Here is a 14,218-nt window from a genome sequence, read left to right on the forward strand (position 1 = left end):
TTATTAATATATGGATAGATGGATGGATAGATACTTTATTAATGATACATGGATAGATTATTAATGGATAGATGGATAGATACTTTATTAATGGATAGATGGATAGATACTTTATTAATTGATGTATGGATGGATGGATGATGGATGGATAGATACTTAAATAATGGATGGATGGATGGATGGATAGATTGATAAATGGATGGATGGTTAGATAGATTGGTAGATGGATAGATAGATGAATGGATGGTTAGATCATTTATTAATAGATTGATTTATAGATGGATGGATGGAAAGATGGATAGTTGGACAGATAGATTGATAGATGGGTATATAGATAGATGATGGATGGATAGATTGATAGATGGATGGATGATGCATAGATGTTTTATTAATGGATGGATGTAAGGATGGATGGATGGATAGATACTTTATTAATAGATACATGGCTAGATAGAGGGGAAGATGGATGTTAGATAGATTGATAGATAGATGGATACATAGATGATGGATGGATGGATAATAGATAGATAGCTACTTTATTAATCCCAAGGGAAATTCAAATATCTGAGGAAACTTTGTTTCTCACAGCAGCAGACATGGGACAATATATGGCCTTATAACTGTAAACAAATAATTATACAACAAGAAAGTGATCAATAACTGTCTGTAGTTAAAGTAAAATCCAGCTGTAGGAACAATAAAAACACAGTCATGCTCAGTGAGCCACCATCAGTGGTGAGAGCCTGCCCTGTGGTTAAAAAGCAAAACATCTATTAAGTCTTGTTGTTGCTCGCCTCCAGTTTCTGTAAACGCGTGGACAAGCTGCAGGACGACGACGACCTAAATGATTAAAACATCACATCTAATTTTATCACCCGCCGCTGAAAGGTGAAAGTGGATGAGAGGTTTTTTCTCTTGTGTCTTGTGTCATGTCACTCACTTTTTCCTGTTTTTAAAAAAAATCTCATGGTTGTTGCCACATCTATCGTTTCGTCACATCATTGAGGAAATGACACAATTTGTTGACTAAAAAGTAAATAAAAAAGGCAAAGTAAATAATGTAACCATGTGTTTTTTTTATGAAACATTTTGGGAGATTTTTACCTGTTTCGGTGATCAGATGTAAAGCATTATTATTATTTTTGCAATTTGTAAAGTCATTTTAGTTTGCACCAACTCATTTGGATATTTAAAAAATTATTTTGTCATTGCAAGTTAAACAAGAGAAAAACCACATACAGTAGTCCCTCGTTTGTCGTGGGGGATCTGTACCCTGAAGACCCGCGATAAGTGAAAAACCACCAAGTAGGAATAGTAGTACAAGTAGTAAGTAGTAGTTTATTAGATAAGCATTTTCAACCCTTCCCACACTCTTGCAATATTCTAAACAATGTTTCTAAACTCTCTCGGCCACGCCCACTTATCTGCTCTGAACGGAGATCAGCTGCAGGAGGAAGCTTCTCCTGCAGTGGTGGACTGCACAAAGGTGCAGCAGGTGCTAAATAATTTAACGTAATTTATATCTATTAAAAAAAAAACATGCAGATTGTGCGGCTCATTCATCAATCAGCCAATTGTGTGTCATGTCAATTTTATTTGGAAAAACCATGATTGAGCAAGTCCACGAAAAACGAACCGCGAAGTAGCGAGGGACAACTGTACTTTATTTATTTTCAGTTTTTTAATAAAATATTTTTACATTTCCCTTACTGAAAGAAATGCATTTGATGCAGCTGTTTTATACAATGGACCTGCCTTGTATTTGTATTTGTGTTCATTTTTATTTTTGTGTAGCTGAATTTTTGACCAAATAGTTTCAAATGTGAAGGTTATCAGTGCAACAGTAATTCCAGTTATTTTTATTTAAGTTTAAAGTAGGAAAATCATGATTAATAAAACAACACGTAAAATGTATTTTTACCCTCACTAAGCCTCTTGATTTATTTTTCATCGCTGATTATCTGATTTTGAATATTTGTGATCAGAACCCATAATATATCTGCTTCCAGGGAGTTACTTCGCCAACCATTTCATCATGGGAGGAGAGAAGTTTGACTCCACACATCCAGAGGGCTACCTGTTCGGGGAAAACACAGACCTCAACTTCCTGGGCAGCAGACCCGTAGCGGTAGGTCTCCTTTCACTGTAACACCTTCAAAACAACGTTAGCATTGAAAGCGTAGCATCCATTGAGGAAATGCATATTGCCCACCGCCCTTCAGAGTTTGAGACTGAGATAATGTTGTGTTAAAAAATGATGGATTTGAAGCTGTTTGCTTGATACTGTGATGCTCAGAGTAAGTGCTGTGAGTTACTCATCTACCTTTCAAAGTCTGTAAAACCGACTGAGTTGATTATGTTCGTTCATGGGTATCACTCAGACTTTTCAGTAATTACCGTATTTTTTTCGTGTCTTCTAAAACGAGTTGGCCGAGGCTCCATGTTGAACTGAGTCGGCTTCAAAAGTTAATTAGTTGCAGATGGACATTTAATAAATCTTTTCCTAAAAATGTATCTGAAATCCATCCAGTGTTTCATAAGACGTTTTACTAACAGACAAACCATGTTGACTCTAAATAGTTATTGTCAAAATAGAAAACAAAGCTCTTGTGCAATCTGTTTATACTCAGATTATGCATTGGGGATCAGTCTCAGCTACTACCACACCAAACTGTAGCTCAATAGCTGTAAAAATAACCAAGTTATAGCCATTTTAGTGTTTTTAAGGTAATTTGACTGAGGCAGCCATCTTGAATCAGGTTGACTATAAACATAATCAGTTATTGAGATACATCTAATGATTACTTTCTGCAAAATGTATTCAAATTCTTATAATGGTTCATGAAATATAAAAATAAAGCTCCAGTTTTCCAATTTGAGGCTGTTCAAAGAGCTATCTACAGCAGGTAAGACATTATTTATTCAAAACCTTCTCTTTCGGTTGAGTTGAGAACTGTCTTCCGTCTTTGAACAGAACTCACCTGGGTTATAAGAAGGGGAAATGCTGTAGAAGTTCATGTGTGAGTCAGGAGAACCTTGAAGGACCTACAGTGTTGTAGGTGAGGCTTCGGTGAATGTCTCCTTTAAGCCCCTGCTGCTCTGTGCGTGTTTGTTTGTGTGGTTTACAGGCAGGACTCCTGCCGAGCCCAGATGTGTAATAGTGCTGAATATGGTTCTGTTCACAGCCACACAAACACACTTGGACACACGCGGGAGCTCAGATGAGTGCTTGTAGTGTCGAGGTATCTGACCACATCCTCCTCATGAGATCCTAAAACCACCTCGGCTCTCCCCTTACGCTCATTCAGCAACCTTTAGCTTCAAACACCCGGTGAAAGGGCTGCTGGGAAACCAACCACAATGTTATGTTAAGTCTAAAGGTTATGAGATTACACCCAAGATTTTATCATTCAAACATGACTTCTCATAGAGCTCTGAGTTCCAAGTTTCTTGAATAGCATCAAAAGCTCTTTTACGTAACCAAGATTCAGATGCAAAGTCACTCCCCTCACAATGGGCAATCCTTAGGATCTTTGTCCTGATGCATGCACTCTGCATACACGACTCGGACGTGTCGGTCCCGGGCATGAAAGTGTGAATTGAAGGGAACCTGGCATCAGGCCCAGTTTACACATGAACCAAATCAGAAAACTGTTTTTTTCATGTTGCGTTTAAATGGATAAGGCTGTGCTTGTTGAATCAGCTGCAGTTCCCATGCCAGGCAGGGTTGCAGCTTGCTGGATAGGAAAATACGAACTATCATACTGTCACTTTAAAATGATTGTATTTTGACCCAAACTGTCATGCGCTGAGTGAGAGTGAACTTTCTCCGAGGGAGTGTGTGTGTTGTGATTGGTGAACATGTGCACAACAAAGAAGAGGGGCTTGACTCTACAGGTATAGAATAAAAATGGAAATTATTGTATATCTGGCAACACTGGCGAGGTCACTCGCTGGCGCTGTGATTTTTGGCTTTTAACGAGGCGTGTGCACGCCCACATACTTCAGTCTCATCCTAAATGGTGAGTACATGAATGCTCGTTTGGACTGAGGATGATTCAAGGTTCTTTATTTGTCATTCGCACCACATGTGGTACATGTGGTGGAATGAAATTGTGTACACAGGGTCCTAGTTACATCCAACAAAAGTATAAAATGTAAAAGAAAAACAGTAATTAGATATGAACTAAGCAAAACGTTAACTAAAAATACACCAAGCACTAGTAGTACTAAAACAATACGCCGAACAGCAGCACGGACATCGGTTTGTGAGTGTGAACAGATGAGTATGCATGAACACAGCAATATGAAACAGATCAGCAGCAACATGAAACAGATCAGCAGCAACATGATTTGATTTTTCACAGTGATTATTCTGGTTAGAGATTCATGAGTCTAACAGCTTCAGGGTAGAAGCTGTTCCTCAGTCTAGTGGTTCTACACTTAATGCTCCTCAATCTCCTTCCTGAGGGGAGCGGGGCAAAAAGTGTGTGCTGGGTGAGTGGGGTCCTTCATGATGCAGGTGGCCCTCTTTCTGCATCTAGAGGTGTAGATGTCTGTGATGGTGGGGAGACTGACTCCAACAGACTTCTGTGCAGCCTTCACCACTCTCTGCAAAGCTTTTCTTTCTGCAGCTGTGCAGCCTCCATGCCACACGTTGATGCTGGAGCACAGGATGCTCTCCACTGCACACCTGTAGAAGGAGGTGAGGACTGAGCTACCCAGACCAGCTCATCTCAGCCGCCTGAGGAAGTAGAGTCTCTGATGTGCTTTCTTGATCAGGCTGGTGGTGTTGTTGAGGTTGGGTTGTTTCTATACATTGGAAAGACTGAGTGGCACAAACAGCGTTCTGCTATTGGCCATTCAGTATCTGTAGTGCAAACACTTCTGCAGGGCATTGTCTCCAAAAACCTGAGACCTGGATTCAAAAAGCTTCAGTTTCAGAGAAAACAAGCATGGTTTTGGTGTTCAGGTGCGTTCGAACCGCAGCAGAAACTTCATTCAGAATCGGCATGGTGTAAACTGGACCTAAATTTTAGAAAGCTGAAGACGTCCTCCACTGTTTAAAGTTGTTTTTTCTCGTTTGACGTAAATGGCTTCCTTCACCCCCCCATTCAAACCTTCTCGGTCCTAAATATGAACATTTTGGTCCTTTATCCTTGAGCTGATGCACAGCTGAGTCCTGTCCTGAGGAGCTGGATCTCTCCTGTGTTGAGCCATGCATCTAGGTTCAGGTTCAGGTTAGGTTTATTTGTCATAAGCAAAATCAACACAAGGTCAACAATGCAATGAAATGCTGAGGACGAGAAGAACCGTCTTGACTCGCCAAAAACAAACAACAACAAGAAGTACCAAAGCATGCAGCAAAAATACTAAAACATTCTAAAAATACTACTGAAATACTAAAAACAGGGCATCAAAGTTTAAAAAGAAATACAACTACCATGAGGTTCTTTCAGTAGCATGGTTCTGTTCTGTCAGTGGTGGGATCTTGTTAGCAACGTTAGCAGGTCTTGTTAGCAGCTTGATGGTAATAAGGACCACAGCAGCTGCCCTCACAGACTGCAGTCCAGAACCGGGTCCGGCAGACAGAGAACATCCAAGTTTTCTCTGCGGAACGGAACGGTTCAGAGTTTGGTCCGTGCAGGCACATGGAGGATCTTGTTAGCAGTGTTAGCAGGACCTGCTAGCAGCTGGTTCAGGGAACTGAACTATGATGGCATTAAAAATACCCCCCCCCCCACACACACACACACACACAATGTTTTTTTTTCCACTTTGGAGTATGCTGTTGGTTGAGAATCAGTTCTGTTTGGTGGCTCCTCAGACTGAAGAAGTCCGTTGGATGAAGGACGAAACGTCGCAGCACAAAAAAGAAATCGTCCAGATGACCTGACTGAACATTGTTGGATTTTATACCTGGATTATTGAGCATGAAATTTGGTGTTTTGAACCACTTTGACATGACTTCAATTTAATGTTTTATAGACATTGAGCTAAAACCTGGTGTGTAGTAGCTGAGAGTCATTCACAACACAGACCTGAAGCACTAACAGATAATGAGATGTTGCATGATTGTGCATATGTTATTCAATTCAATTCAGTTTATTTATATAGCGCCAAATCACATCAAAGTTGTCTCAGGGCACTTTACAGGAACATTCACATACATAAAACCAATTAGTAAAGTTCTTTATCTAAGGAGGCCAGCAGACAAGTTGAATCTTGGCTTCGTCGCAGTCTCCCATCCTGAGCAAGCACAGTGGCAACAGTGGAAAGGAAAAACTCTCTTTTAGAAGGAAGAAACCTCCAACAGAACCAGACCCAGGACAAGCGGCCATCTGCTTTGACCGGCTGGTTGAGAGGACAGGAAGGAGAGACAGACGAACATAGAATGGTAGGTCCAGGTATAAGTCCAGGTGTATCTGAAAGACAAAAAACACATGTTAAGGATAGAAAAAATAATTACAAATACAAAACAGGTTGAGCAGAGTAAGTAAAGACAGTAGCAGAGTGAAAAGTGTGGTCAGTTTGCCCTCCAGCAGTCTAAGCCTATAGCAAGATAACTAAGAGACAGCTCAGGAAACCCAAGCCGACCATAACTATAGGATTTAGCAAAAAGGAAAGTCTTAAGCTTAGTTTTAAAACTGGATAATGTGTCAGCCTCACGGACAGAGATTGGGAGTTGGTTCCACAAGAGAGGAGCCTGATAACTGAAAGATCTGCTTCCCATTCTGTTTTTGTACATTCTAGGAGCCACAAGTAAACCTGCAGCCTGAGAGCAAAGTGCTCTGTTAGCAAAATATGGAGCAATAAGATTTGTAATATAAGATGGATCCAGATTGTTGAGAGCTTTGTAGGTTAGAAGTAAGATTTTGAATTCTATTCTGGATTTGACAGGGAGCCAATGGAGAGAAGCTAAAACTGGAGATATATGATCTCTCCTACTAACTCTGGTTAAGACTCTGGCAGCAGCATTTTGGATCAACTGAAGATGTTTTAAGGAACTATTTAGACATCCAGATAACAAACCATTGCAATAGTCCAGTCTAGATGTGACAAATGCACGGACCAGTTTTTCTGCATCATTTTTAGATAAGATGTTTCTAATTTTAGTGATATTATGCAGGTGGAAGAAGGCAGTTCTAGTAATATTTTTAATGTGGGGGATAAAAGACATGTCCTGATCGAAAATAACACCAAGATTTTTAACATTATAGCTGGAGGACAGATTAATGCCATCTAAGGAGGGAGAAAGACTGAAAAATTTATTCCTAAGGTGCTCAGGTCGAAAAAACAAAACCTCAGTCTTGTCTGTGTTCAACAGGAGAAAATTAAGGGTCATCCAGGTTTTTATGTCTTTAAGACATGCTTGAAGTCTTAGTAGCTGATTGGATTCATTGGGTTTAATGGACAAATATAATTGTGTGTCATCAACATAACAATGAAAATTTATCGAATGCTGTTTAATAATTTTACCTAATGGAAGCATATATAAAGTAAAGAGTATTGGCCCAAGCACAGAGCCCTGAGGAACTCCGTGACTAACTTTGGTGTATGAAGAAGATTTATTATTTACAATTACAAACTGGAATCTCTCAGATAGATATGATTTAAACCATTTTAGAGCTGTTCCTGTAATTCCAACATCATATGCAAGCCTCTGTAGTAAAATATTGTGATCAACTGTATCAAATGCAGCACTGAGGTCTAACAGGACCAGTATAGACACAAGTCCATTGTCTGAGGCCATGAGAATATCATTAGTTACTTTTACTAGTGCTGTTCCTGTGCTATGATGAGCTCTAAACCCTGAATGAATCTCTTCAAACAGATTATTTCTTTGTAGATGTTCACACAACTGACCTGCAACTATTTTCTCTAGAATTTTTTAGATGAAAGTTCGATTAGATATAGGTCTATAGTTGGCCAGAATTTCTGAATCAAGGTCAGCCTTCTTAAGTAAAGGTTTAATTACAGCAACCTTAAAGCGCTGTGGTAAATAACCATCCATTAAAGACAAATTAAGTAGATTCAAAATGTGGACATTAATTAGGGGAAATACCTCTTTAAACAGTCTGGTTGGGATGGGATCTAGCAGTCATGTGGATGGTTTGGATAAAGTTATTATTTTTGTCAATTCAGAGAGCTCAGCAGGACAAAAACTGTCCAAACATAAATCAGGCTCTAGTGAAATTTTTAAAGTTGCCTCATTTGACAGGGGACTAGAGATAGTAGAAGGAAAAATGGTTTGAATTTTCTCTCTAATTGAAATAATTTTATTTATAAAGAATCTCATGAAGTCATCACTACTTTTAGTTGTAGGGATACATGGTTCAACAGAAACTGGACTTTTAATTAGTCTAGCAATAGTACTAAACAGAAACCTAGGGTTATTTTTATTCTCCTCTATTAAAGATGAGTAATATAAAGTTCTAGCTTTACGGAGAGCTTTTTTATATGTTAGCAGACTATCTTTCCAAGTTAAATAAAATTCTTCAACATTAGTAGAGCGCCATTTTCTCTCCTGGTTTCTAGATGCCTGCTTTAAACTACGTAACTCAGAATTGAACCAAGGAGCCAGTTTCCTCTGATTGATTACTTTCTTTTTCAGTGGAGCAATTTTATCAAGTGAAGTTTGCATTGAAGTTGTAAGATGATCAACTAGATGATCTAAGTCACTGTTCTCTGATGCATTACTCTGCAAGACAGAGGAAAACAATGATGGAAGAGATTGTTTAAATTTGGTTACAGCATTTTCTGATAAGCACTTGCTGAGATGAAATTTACTCTCAGTGACTGTGTAGTCATTTAATGTAAACTCAAAGGTTATTAAAAAATGGTCGGACAGAATAGGATTTTGAGGAACTATTACCAAGTCCTTAATCTCTACACCATAGGTCAGAACTAAATCAAGAGTGTGATGATAAGAATGAGTAGATGTGCAGACGTTTTGGGTAAAACCAAATGAGTCTATTAAATTATTAAAGGCTATGCTTAAACTATCACTCTCAACATCTACAGGAATATTGAAATCAACCATTATGATGATTTTATCAGTATTTAATAATAAGTCAGTTAATAATTCTGAGAATTCAGACAAAAACTGAGAGTAAGCGCCTGGTGGACGATATATAACAACTAGTAAAAGTGGCTTTTCTGATTTCCATTTTGGATGAGGAAGACTGAGGAACAGTGATTCAAAAGAATCATAACTAATAACTGGTTTGGCATTAATCAATAATCCTGACTGAAAAAATAACAAAATCCTCCTGTTGTAGCCAAGTTTCTGTCAGACAGAATAAATCAATATGATGATCAGTTATCGGTTCATTCACTAACAGGGATTTAGAGGAAAGAGATCTGATGTTCAATAATCCACATTTTATGATTTCGCTCTGGTAAAGTAACTGTGTTTATTTTAATCAGATTTTTATGGTTTATATTTTTAGAGCTGATTTTTGGTTTATTTGATTTGAGCCGTGGGCGAGTTGACACTGTTTCAATGTGGGTGTGGGTGGGTAACAGAGGAGAAGCAGCAGAGAGGGGTGGAGGACTACAACTCTGCTTCCTGGACTGGACCCTGGGTTGTCAGTAATTTGGGGGACAAACAAATATTCTCAAGGACCAAAACTGTTATTTCTCAACATAAGATGATTTTAGTTTAAATCCCTGCCAAGAAAGGCGGCAGGCAATATGCGTTCTTTTGAGGAATACTCAACCTTTAATTTGAAGGGGTTTTACATGTGGTTCCATAAGGATCGTGAAACAACGAGCCTCTGTTTGACCCAGGACTGCTTCGGTCCTCCGGTGTGCTGAAGCCTGAAAAGATCCTCGTCTAAAGTGTCAGCTGCGTCTCTGGAAACACTCAGTCCAAGCAGATTTTTTTGCTCAGGTTCAGCACTTGTCAGCACCAACAAGGTCCCTGCTGACAACCCAAATCCTGTTTGTGTAAAAAAAAAAAAAAGGTTAAATTGAGAGCAGCCGCGGTCATTGTGCACAACCTAGATTTTGCTACGATAATTGGAAAGGAATGTTGGGCGGTTGAGGGAAAACAAACGTCTCGGTCCCCAAACATGTACTTTCCATCTATAATTTGTTTTCTGTGTTTTCAGTTCCCGTATGCGGCTCCTCCGCCTCAGGAACCGGTGAAGACGCTACGAAGCCTTATAAACATTCGAAAGGACACCCTGCGGCTCGTCAGGTACGCACCTCTTCCCACCGGACTCAACATGTCATTAAGGTGTTTAAGTCATCGGAGCTATTTTTGGGGCAAAGGCTATTTTAGGAGATGGTGTCAAACCTTTCATGGCTTCTTGCAAGACCGGCTTTTATTTTTAAGTGTTACACATGCCAGTTCACAATTATATACTTAACCCAGAAATAACAACATGACTGTCGTTTATGAGGACAGAACCCAAACAGGAAATAAAACTCAGTCAATATGGAACAAATTAAATAAAACATATTTTAAGAATCTCATTAAATTCTGGTTAAAAACGTCTATATTTCAGCTCGAATTACCATGATGAAAAATAGATGCTGGGGCTTTTCAGTTTTGTGTGCAAATATTAAACGCTGATTTCCTCTGCGCACCTTGTCCAGGTGCAGCGAGGACCTGAAGCTGCCGGGCGACGAGGGCGCCGGGAAGAACCGGGCCTGCTACAACGTAGAGTTCACCTTTGACGCCGACACACAGGTGGCCATCACCATTTACTACCAGGCCATCGAGGAGTTTCACAACGGAGTGCCAGTGTGAGTACAAACGTGGGCTTTTCTTTAGAGCTAGTAACACAGAATGCCTGTCGGGCTACGTACAGAACAGAGTTAAGTCAACTTCATTTATAACAGCAGCTGTTACCAAAGTGCTTGGTTAACATCTGGCAAGGCTCTGCATCTGGAAATTACATGATAACGTAAGCAGAAAAAACATGTACAAAGAAATATTTTTAAACTTCCAATATTACAAAATAAATACTCCTGAGTAGTGATTGACCAGTTAGGGTTTCCTGCATCTAATGCTGATCCTTAAAAGTCCGAGCAGCCAACCGCTGATGTTAAACACAGATTTATTTATTTAATTTTTTTTTTAGCTTACTTGTATTTTCCAAATAGTACAATCATAATGTCATTGATTAATTTAAACAAGCATTTATTTAACATTTAGACCCCTAAAATATAAGAGCTTTTTCACGTAAAGCATCTAAAATATACAGTGTGCTGACATACTGACATCATTTTCAGGGAAAGTCTTGCTTGTTTCAGCAAAGCAATGCTCAACCACAAACTGCATCCATTACTTTGCAGTAGTCAGTGCAGGTGCTGAACATCTGACGCATTATGAAACAAAAAAATCCAGCAAAGAAGACAGCTAGAGTCCTTCACCAGACGAGAATGGGACCAGTTTCCCACCAAAACCTGGCATCAGCTGGTCTCAGGTCCTACATGTTTACGCATGCTTAGTGTAAAATATGGACTTGTACCTAGATGTGTTGCTGCCAACAAATTCATAACCTCAACTAGATGGTGTTATTTCTTAGTTTAAACAGTTGATATGTTTCTTGTGCACCATTCTGAATAAAATATGGGTTAATAAAGTTATTGCATTCTATTTTTATTTACATTTTACACGTCTCAACTTGGGCAGCACGGTGGCGCAACTGGTAGAGCTGCTGCCTCTCAGCGAGTAGGTCCTTGGTTCAAACCCCGGTCCAGGGGCCTTTCTGGGTGGAGTTTGCATGTTCTCTCCGTGCATGCGTGGGTTTTCTCCGGGTGCTCCGGTTTCCTCCCACAGACCAAAAACATGCATGTTAGGCTGATTGGTAACTCTAAATTGTCTCTAGGTGTGAGTGAGAGAGTGAATGGTTGTTTGTCTTGTTTGTCTCTATGTGGCCCTGTGATGGACTTGCGACCCGTCCAGGGTCGCACAGTGATTGCTGGACATGGGCACCAGCGACCCCCGTGACCCAAAATGGAACAAACGGGTAAAGATAATGGATGGATGGATGGATGGATGGATGGACGTCTCAACTTTTATTATTTTTTTTTTCAGAATTGGAGTTGTATTTTGCTTAGTGGCAGCATTTGCAAAATTTTTTCTCCCTCAAACAATAAAAACAAAACAAACTCCCTCCCCCCCACTGCCCATTCCTGAGCCACTAATGCACCCTCATACCATCAGAGAGGCAGGCTTTTGAACTGTGCGCTGATAAAATTCCTGACCTCATATTTCGCCTCTTTCTGTGCGTTCCCTGCAGTTACCTTCCACAGGACAGCTCCCTGCAGTCAGAGACGGTCCATTTCAAACGGGGAGTGTCCCAGCAGTTCTGTCTTCCCTCGCACACAGTCAACCTCAGCGAGTGGGCCGATGAGGAGGTTTGTTCCAACTCTCTCCTACTGAAACCTGCAGCTGCGAGGCTCAGCTGGAGAAAGACTGATAACTGAAGTGTTTCCGTTCTCAGCTGCTGTTTGACATTGACAAGGAGATCTTCCCGATGGTTATCCAGGCTGTTGTAGACGAGGGAGAAGGTGAGTTGTTGGGTTTTATCCCAGAACTGGCTCAGGGACAAATCTGATTGGATGATGTCGAAAGCAGACTGTTAAACCTGGAAAACCTTAGCAGCTGTTCTAGTTCGACAATAAACAATAAACTGTAAGGATGCATCTGACCTACATTACTTATACAGTATGTAGATTGTGAAGAGGGTGGGTCCTAAGACTGGACCTTGTGGTACACCATTTTTAACAGTTAGATAGCTGTAAGAAGTACCATTATATTGAACACATTGCTTCTGATCTGAGAGATAATTAGAGAACCAACCAATAGTGTAATCTGAGAAAACAATTTCTGAGAGCTTATGACATAAGATGTCATGGTCCACAGTGTCAGAAGCTTTAGACAGGTCTAAATAAAGTGCAGCACAATAATCCTTAGCATCCAGTGCTCCAATGACATAATTAAAAACCTTCAGCAAAGCAGTCATTGTGCTGTGTTGTTTCCTGAAACCAGATTGATGGGGAGATAAGATGTTAAAACTCAGGACATAATTACTTGCAGTGTACCCTCATTGCGGACAGAACTTGGCAAAAGGGCCTTCTCTTACTCCACCGCTGTATCCTGGAACACCTTGCAAAAAGATCTGAAGCTCTCGACCTTGACCTCTCTAAGGGACTTTAAACAATTGCCAAGTTCACGGCCAAAACCAACACAGACATGTTCCTGTGTTTAGTATTTTACATCGCTTTATAATGTAGCTGTTTTTGACTTTTCATTTTAAATGCTTTCATATGATTGTCTATTGTTGTCTGCACCTCATCTGTGTTCTTTGTTTAAAACAGGTCTCTCTTGTAAATGAGTCCTCGAGGCTCAATGAGACCAACCTGTACAAATAAAGGCTGAATGATCATTTGAAGGTTCAGCAGCATATTTAATGCAGAGGTCTGTCTTTTGTTTTCTAGAACATTTGGGCCACTCTCACATCCTGCTGGCTACGTTTGAAAAAGTAAGAGCGAGACTCGTTCAAACTCATATTTTAGTGGTTTAATATTATTTATAATAAAACATAATTGTTGTGTTGTTTTGCAGCACATGGATGGGAGTTATTGTGTAAAGCCTCTGAAGCAGAAACAAGTGGTGAATAGTCCAGTTTTTCTTCTCTCCTCCCTTCCTTCCAGCTTTTGTGTTGGACTTTTTAAAGACAAAATATTTATTTCCCCTTGAATATTTTATGCCTGACCCGAGGGCCTCTGCCTTTATTATTCTTCATCGTGTTTGTTCCCAGGTGGATGGAGTGAGTTATCTGCTGCAGGAGATCTACGGCATCGAGAACAAATACAACAGCCAGGAATCAAAGGCAAGATTATCAAAAAACTCTGTAATATTTGAAGTCATAAAGAGAAACCTTTGAAAGCTCATGTTTTTTTGTTGTTATCGTCTGCAGGTTGCTGACGATGAGATCAGTGACAACAGTGCGGAGTGTGTTGTGTGTTTGTCGGACGTGCGAGACACTCTCATCCTGCCGTGCAGACACCTGTGTCTCTGCAACGCCTGCGCAGACACGCTGCGCTACCAAGCCAACTGCTGCCCCATCTGCAGGCTGCGTGAGTTAAATACTGAGATCATTCATCATTGTTTCTAAAATAAGGAGACTTTCCTGCTGTTATTAATCTGTAGCAATTATCTGAATAATATTTTTAAAGCTCAGCTCAGTATTTTTAT

The 14,218-nt window shown here is 39.9% G+C and overlaps 1 protein-coding gene across 1 annotated transcript in view; it reads left to right on the forward strand.

Annotated features, from left to right (window-relative positions):
- The window catches only part of rnf157 (ring finger protein 157), a gene marked incomplete in the record, with an annotated part of 41,989 nt that overhangs the window by 4,804 nt on the left and 22,967 nt on the right, over window positions 1–14,218 (forward strand). The window contains 9 exon segments of the mRNA XM_037691526.1: window positions 2,010–2,128; window positions 10,116–10,204; window positions 10,606–10,755; window positions 12,258–12,375; window positions 12,462–12,528; window positions 13,459–13,502; window positions 13,586–13,633; window positions 13,782–13,853; window positions 13,941–14,100. Coding sequence (XP_037547454.1) covers window positions 2,010–2,128; window positions 10,116–10,204; window positions 10,606–10,755; window positions 12,258–12,375; window positions 12,462–12,528; window positions 13,459–13,502; window positions 13,586–13,633; window positions 13,782–13,853; window positions 13,941–14,100 — 867 coding nt within the window.

Source organism: Nematolebias whitei, chromosome 17, assembly GCF_014905685.2.
Source record: "Nematolebias whitei isolate Nwh7 chromosome 17, NemWhi1, whole genome shotgun sequence".
Classification (NCBI taxonomy): domain Eukaryota; kingdom Metazoa; phylum Chordata; class Actinopteri; order Cyprinodontiformes; family Rivulidae; genus Nematolebias; species Nematolebias whitei.